At 40.8% G+C, this 7,211-nt stretch overlaps 2 protein-coding genes across 2 annotated transcripts in view; one reads left to right on the top strand and one right to left on the bottom strand.

Moving 5' to 3' along the window:
* The window catches only part of cyp17a1 (cytochrome P450, family 17, subfamily A, polypeptide 1), an 8,167-nt gene extending 4,593 nt beyond the window's left edge, over positions 1-3,574 (bottom strand). Inside the window, exons 1-4 of the mRNA XM_008295180.1 lie at positions 3,260-3,574; positions 3,030-3,168; positions 2,113-2,348; positions 1,488-1,574 (exon numbers count right to left, since the gene is read on the bottom strand). Of these exons, the coding sequence (XP_008293402.1) occupies positions 1,488-1,574; positions 2,113-2,348; positions 3,030-3,168; positions 3,260-3,574 (777 nt within the window). The remainder of the gene's footprint in view (positions 1-1,487; positions 1,575-2,112; positions 2,349-3,029; positions 3,169-3,259) is intronic.
* Positions 3,575-4,549: 975 nt separating this feature from the next.
* On the top strand, positions 4,550-6,753 carry borcs7 (BLOC-1 related complex subunit 7). Its single transcript, XM_008295181.1, has 5 exons — positions 4,550-4,702; positions 5,112-5,174; positions 5,433-5,476; positions 5,584-5,604; positions 5,730-6,753. The coding sequence occupies exons 1-5, from the start codon at positions 4,571-4,573 to the stop codon at positions 5,779-5,781; spliced, it is 312 nt and encodes a 103-aa protein (XP_008293403.1). The 5' UTR covers positions 4,550-4,570; the 3' UTR covers positions 5,782-6,753.
* The last annotated feature ends 458 nt before the right edge of the window (positions 6,754-7,211 follow it).

Raw genomic sequence — 7,211 nt, 5'->3', positions numbered from 1 at the left:
TGCTTTGCTGCATCTGGCACAGGGTGTCTTGAATCTGTGCAGGGTCCAATGAAATGTCAAGACTATCAAGGTATTCTAGAGAGAAATGTGCTGCCCAGTGTCAGAAAGCTTGGTCTGAGTCGCAGGTCATGGGTCTTGCAACAGGATAATGACCCAAAACACACAACTAAAAACACCCAAGAATGGATAAGAGGAAAACATTGGACTATTCTGAAGTGGCACTTCTATGAGCCCTGATCGAAATCCTATTGAACATCCATGGAAAGAGCTGAAACATGCTATCTGGAGAAGGCACCCTTCAAACCTGAGACAACTGGAGCAGTCTGCTCATGAGGAGTGGGCCAAAATACCTGCTGAGAGGTGCACAAGTCTCATTGACAGTTACAGATATCGTTTGATTGCAGTGATTGCCTCAAAAGGTTGTGGAACAAAATATTAAGTTAAGGGTACCATCATTTTTGTCCAGGCCTGTTTCATGAGTTTATTTTTTAAAATAATTCTGTTAAACCATGGTTCAAAAACAATGTCTGATTTTCATTGGTTCATTTTCATAGAATTTTTATTTATTATTACTTTTGTCAGATTCAAGTTATTTCTGTGACTGTTGTGGGTTTTTCTTTCATTAACCGAGGGGTACCAACAATTTTGTCCACACATGTATACTGTATTTTATGGCGTTTGGATTAGGCAAACAAAATTATTGCTGTAGTGTAGTTCGTCTGTGTTAATAATGATCATCTCAGGCATAGCCCTGGGAAGCAGGGAAATTATTATGCTTGGAGAGGTCTGTTGAATGGGTTCCTCATTATTATAGTAAATATTGTCCTGGTTTTTGTTATCACATTTCCCAGCCAGTGTTTTCCTACTAAAATAATAAAACTGAGCGACGTGAAGCTGTTTGATACCTGAGTAGAATTGCACAATTGCTGTCCTTTTGTCTGACTGACTGTTATATATTTTAAATTGTTTCAGACTGTTTTGGATTTATGCAAACCTTTGTGTAATGCAGCAAATAGGTAATGTTAACACTTTATTTTTCAGGTTTCAAAACTTCTTTGAAAGCAACTATGCAGTTAGGTACCAACCGTAAAGACACAGAAATCAATGTTCTGATACAAAAGGGTTAGTATTTATTTCTGATTTTGAGTAAAGAACCAAGTAAATGAGCAGGTAAATGTTACTAGAGGCTGTTTATCTGTGGAAAAAAAATCTTTAAATTCCATTTCAACCAAAACAATTTTAACTTTATGAGTAGAAATGAATCTTTGCCTGCACTCTAAATTGCCATTCTGCATGTTCAACTAACATGTGCACAGACAAAAATTTTGGACTAATTTAGGAAGTTTGTCACGACTAATAATTTACATTCATCGAAAGTGTTCACTGCCTGCAGTTTCCCTGTTTGTTCTGATCTGTACACTACACTTAGGTCTTAAACATCTTTCTTACATTAGTGACGGTACAGAGATTATTAGTATAGACTGTACCTTGTGTTCATCAAATTTTTTCTGTAGAAGTTTGTCTCTGATCGAAACACACCGTTTTAGAAGACGCAGGTCTGCATTGGGAAAAATCTGTGACACAGAGACAGATGTTACTGAGTTGTTATACAGAATGATATATTATATAATTAAACATTCTAATATAAGCATCAATGAAAGAAGCTTGTTGTAATTCTCCCTTTCTTCCCCATCCCTCAAATTTGGATCTAGAATTGAGTTGCTGGTCATGCTAGCTTTAAATATTACCTTGAACTTTCGCATTCAGGATATTGGGATCATCAGAAGCATCAAAAAATAACAACTAAATAATTTGAATCAATGAACAGTAAAGGTGTAAGGAAACGAGATGTAAGATTTTATGTCATGTAAGTACTTCCACTGTTCTTTCAGCGGTTGTTAAATGACACTACATAACAGTGTGGTCTTACAGCAGCGAGGCAGTGGTGAGTAATCACACTAAATAGACACACTGATGTTTAAAAATAGTCCTAATGCGCCTAAATTGTTTTCCTGTATACTTCCTGTATGTTCTGTTTCTCCCTGTTGCTGCTTCATTTCCCACATTCAAACAGTGCTCCATTTGTTTCTTTTGTGGTTTTGTACTGTCTACCTGTAGCCAGGGGAAGATGTCCACGAGGCTGTCTTTAGCCACGGTGTCCACAATGCCTTGGCTGTAGCGCAGCATGGCTTCAAACTCTGGGTCTCCTCGACAGTAGGAGGAGTTGAAGCAGAGGGAACAGATGACATTGGTGACGGCCCGAGTTAGCTCAGGAGACAGATCCAGGGCCAGTCCCACAGCTGCTGCCTCAGACAGGATGGAGCATAGAGACTGGGCCTCTGCACAGACTGAGCAGGACACAGGCACCGGAGCATCTTCACTTACTGACATGTTTATAATACTTACTTCACTTATTTTAACAGTATATTATGTGTGTTTGTAGTACAATATATCTTATTTTAGTAAGCTTCAGTGCTGCACTGAGTGGCATAAACTCACACACTAGTTTAGATTCCGTGCCACATACACCATCTTGCAATAACATATACTCAGTATAGCCCCAAATGCAAACTAACGCAATAGTTCAAGTTCAGAACAGTTCAAGATAGATGCTATTTCCTACCGTCTGACAGTCTTGCCACTGAGCAGCTACTGAGCTAGACAAAAAACATTGCTATAGGGTGTTTTGAAAGGTTTTCATCTTCCACAGGATTCATAAAAATATATAATGCATGGTTTCTGTTTTAAGCTGCAAGTCAAGCCAAACACTCTTCTTAATTCAAGTTAAGTTATAACAATGACATGTGAGTGCAGATGTATAAAACAAGAGGACATAAGAAAACTGTTTTCATTATCCTACATTGCTTTTCTTCTCATGTCACTGTGCCAAGCATCCGTCAATGAAATAACAAAGAAAAATCTTCTCAGATGTAATTTCTTAGATTTCTGTGACATAATGTTGAATACCTTTGGGTAATCCCTTATCTTGAATGAGGACTCATAGTGAGTGTAGAGAGAACTATACTCACTGATCTTCTCGATGGAGGTTGAACCTTCTCCAAACATGCACAGAGCTCCATGGACTATTTTCCTGTGGAACCGCCAGGTAGCACTGTAGTCCCCAAATGCAATGTCTTTGCCAGCTCTGGTTAGAACATCTGTGGTTACCTTCATCACACACACCACAGGGATGGAAAACAAAGAAACAGAAATGACTGTTGTTGCTAAAAAGCACAAGATATTTAAGGATTATACTCACAGTTCTGGGTCTTCCTGCAAACACCTTTCCCTTCTTCAGCAGGACTTCTTTGGCATGCACATGCTGGTTGACGATAATGACATTGTGGGAGCCCATCATCAGAGAGTATGTCTGTCCGTATTTCATCTGTAGTTCTTTGAAAAGCACATGAGGAGGGTGCGGGCTTTTCAGACTCAGCAGACTGCCGATCAGGGGTAACGCTGGGAGGCAGGGAGGCTCCCGGTGGCCATGTGTGGACATCCTGAGCTTCAGCTGCCATGCTAACAAAGTCAGCCCCACAACCACAAACACACACAGACACAGAAACAAAGCCATATTCCTATCAGAGGGCCCTGACAGAGGGGTCTGGCTCAGTGGAAGCCAAGCATTCCAGAGAGAAGCTGTGCAGGAAGGCCCTGAGCAGCTGCAGGACCTTGCTTTTATACAGAAACTTCAATGTCAAATCCTTGACTTACTCGAATAATGTTAGCTGTGTCAGCTTGAATAAGATTAGATAGCACTTGACTCACTGAAGTCTTGCAGAAATCCATGGCAAAAAGTTCAATTGGATATTGTTGTACTTGTACTTGACTTCCTTATTCAATTCAATTTCAATTTTCTGTGCATATAAAATATGTGATCAGTTTGTAAAAGATGGCAGGTAAAGATTCAACCAGCCAGCTATACAAAGATGTTCAAATGAGCTCAGCCCAGAACAACCCACCACAACACAACACCAAAATATGACACACAGTAATACAACACAACGAGAGGGGTAACTTTGCATTAGTATTGTATTCTTGAATATGCATTGCATTTTATCAACAATACTTACAACATAAAGATAATGAATGACATCAGGACTTTTGTTTGCAGTGGAACATCTGACTCACTGTGGTTCTGAACTCATTCACCAAAGTTAAAGCTCTGAGTACAGCACTGGTGGAAAGTTCTTACCCTACAGTCATATTTCCTCAGAACAAATGTACAAACTGTTTCTACAAAATACTATGGATATTTTCCAGTAGCCTATATATACAGTTTAAAACTTTGTTTATTCTGAATATGTTATGAAAGCCTAAAAGCAAACCATGGAACAGATAATAACCCACCACCACCATGATGTTGGTGATTAATGGACTACAGCTGATCTTAAGCTGTAACAGCTTTAACTGGTCTGGTCATAGTTGAAATGCACGTAATAATGGCATACAACTGAAAATCAGTAAATTACTTTGTACTTTCACAAGACTGCACAGTGAAGTGAGGTGACGCGACGCGCTGAGATGTATTTTGGCCCTGCCCGCCTACCGTGGTCTCCTGGAAAACAAAATGGCCTCCGCAGACGCTCAGCCGCGGTTCGGTCAGTCTGTCAAAGGGCTGCTGTCCGACAAAGTGGGCTCCTGCAGCGGGGATGTGATCGCGTTGACTCGCCAGGTGCTGAAGGGATCCCGCAGTCAGGAGGTAGACGAACCCGACTCTTTACCGGAGGCACGCTCGGTGTTACCGGTTCACCAGAACACGGCGGCCAGCCACAGCACGCCTGGCTTCTAACCGAAAGCATCGTTACTGACACCATCTGAACGGATGTCAGTTTGTTTTGAGCCTTTTTCTCTGTGAACCTGCTGCTGCTAACGCGGCTGGCGGGTTTAAACTGTGTATTTAATAACTGTAGCCTGATGGTGACCTCTGCCTCACTCACTGCTTCATGAGTAGTCAGATTGTAACTGTTAGCTTCCACTGTTAGAAGATTACTTGATTAATCTGTCGACAGAAAACTGCTGTTGTTCTGGTGATCCATCGACCAGTTCATTTAGCCTACATTGATAATAAAAACAGTAATCAGGTATCTTGTTGCTCTTGTCTCTTCCAGCTTCTTGGTCAAGCAGCAAGAAACATGGTGATCCAGGAGGACGCCATTCTGCACTCTGAGGATGTAAGTGTTAGAACAGTCAGCCAATCCCATCTGATCACATGAAGTACAGCATGACACAATACTGAAATACATGAGACAAAAACAACACCTCTGTAAGATATTCTCAACAACGACAAAAGCTTAACAGTTTCACAAAGACGCTCTTCATAATGTTCTGATCACTGAATGCTTGTGACAGCTCAGTGAGGTCAGATGAGGCTGAGTTATCTGCTCCTATGTGATCCACAAGAATAAACACTGTTGTCATCTGTCTTCCAGAGTCTGAGGAAAATGTCCATCATCACCACACATTTACAGTACCAGTAAGTATCAGTCAGCTTCTTATGAGTGCACATATGTGAAACTCATTCACGATTGTTTAAACTGTGGAAGTGAGTATTAATTATCTGTCTGTCTGTCTGTCACCAAGGCAGGAGGCCATCCAGAAGAAGTAAGTCTAAACACAACCCTGTTTATTGTGTTAGTGGAAGCAGCTGACATCACTGTCTCAGTTGTGAGCCATAACACAAACTAATGACGTGCACTCCCTCTCCTGGTCTCGTCTCTTGCCCCCAGTGTGGAGCACTCAAAACACCTGCAGGACCAGCTGAGACACCTGCTGAAGTGACAAAGACACACCCGCAGCCCCAGAAGGCTGCAGTGTGAACACCGGCCCAAGAGGATTTGAAGCATCTGCAGGCCGAAGTGTTTGTACATTCCACGTACGCTGCCGGCCCGTTCAGTCGGGGCTGTCATTTCACAGCGTAGCAAAGTGAAGTACTGCTCTGTATCAAACACAAACATGCCTGTGCTTAGTAATGTTTCTCCAAAGCATGGACCATGTGATGCCTTTTGAGTTATGTTAATTCTTTTGATCACTTTTATTGTGGAAATTTATTCAAAAAATATTGTCTCTGTCATCTGGGCTCCAAGAAATAGCCCCCGTGATTCGAATCCAACACCACGTAACAGCACGAGTGGTGAGAGGATGATCAAATATATAAGAGTAGTGTAAGAATTAAGCAAAGTCATACCAAGTTTACTAAAACATAACAATTTCAGTGCACTGTTTGAGATTCTACAGTGACTGGTAAAGTTAAGATTTTGTTTCCTAGCTGAACAAAAGTCTTTCTTATGTACTTTGGTTGGATTTGTATATTGAAAAGTCCAAGTATGGTTTGTGTGTATACTCGTTTTTTTCTTTTGAAGATTTTGAGAAAACAGTAATGAAATAAAGTTCACCATGCTTGAATAAGATGTATGATTAGTAATTGTGATGTGAAGGCAGAGACACAGCACATAGAGCTTACAGTTCAAGCATGGAAAAGATCTGCGAGCCAATGTTACGCCCCCTGCTGAAGACATCAGCCTCCCAGGTCAACCTGTGCAGGTGTGCCTCCGGCTTCATGGTGCACGAAGTGCTTGGATCCAAGTGTACCTTCTTGTTTTGTAACCATTTTAATTTGAAGAGATATGTCAGCAATGTGCAAAGTGATAATGAAATGATTCTCTACCTACAGGGCTGCAGGAGATCTGATTTTAAAATGTATTCATTTATTGATTGTAAATAAAGGGAGAAAGACATTGATACAGATAGCAACTCTAGAATCCTGTCTGACTGCTGCTAGAAAACAGAAAAGTTGTAGAAAGCATATAACTGTGACTGTGAGTCTTTATTGGTTCATTATCAGCCCGAGCTCATAAGTCGAGGCAAAAGGATAATACTTATCATCAGCCGTTTAAAGGACAAACAGCTGCTTGACCCTGACAGCATCCTTGAGTCCACTCTGCTGAGTTTTGTTACGTGTCTGTGAAGATTCTCAGTCATCCAGGTCATGGTTATTCTCAGTTTAATCGTAGCAACTGGACTTGCTTGAGTTTTATTAGCTCTTGCTGCACGTGCCAATCAGACTCTTTTCACAGTTTGCTGCTGCTGATGCGGCATTTTTAATCCAGTTTTACTGCAATCAGCATATTATATACCATACAGTTCATTACTGTTATCAGTGAATTAAAGCTAGTGTTGTTTGTAAAATACAAAATAATTCTAATTTTACT

Source organism: Stegastes partitus, unplaced genomic scaffold (assembly GCF_000690725.1).
Source record: "Stegastes partitus isolate 25-593 unplaced genomic scaffold, Stegastes_partitus-1.0.2 Scaffold1029, whole genome shotgun sequence".
Taxonomy (NCBI): domain Eukaryota; kingdom Metazoa; phylum Chordata; class Actinopteri; family Pomacentridae; genus Stegastes; species Stegastes partitus.
Note: the sequence above shows the minus strand (reverse complement) of the source record. Positions and strands in the feature narration are given on the sequence as shown.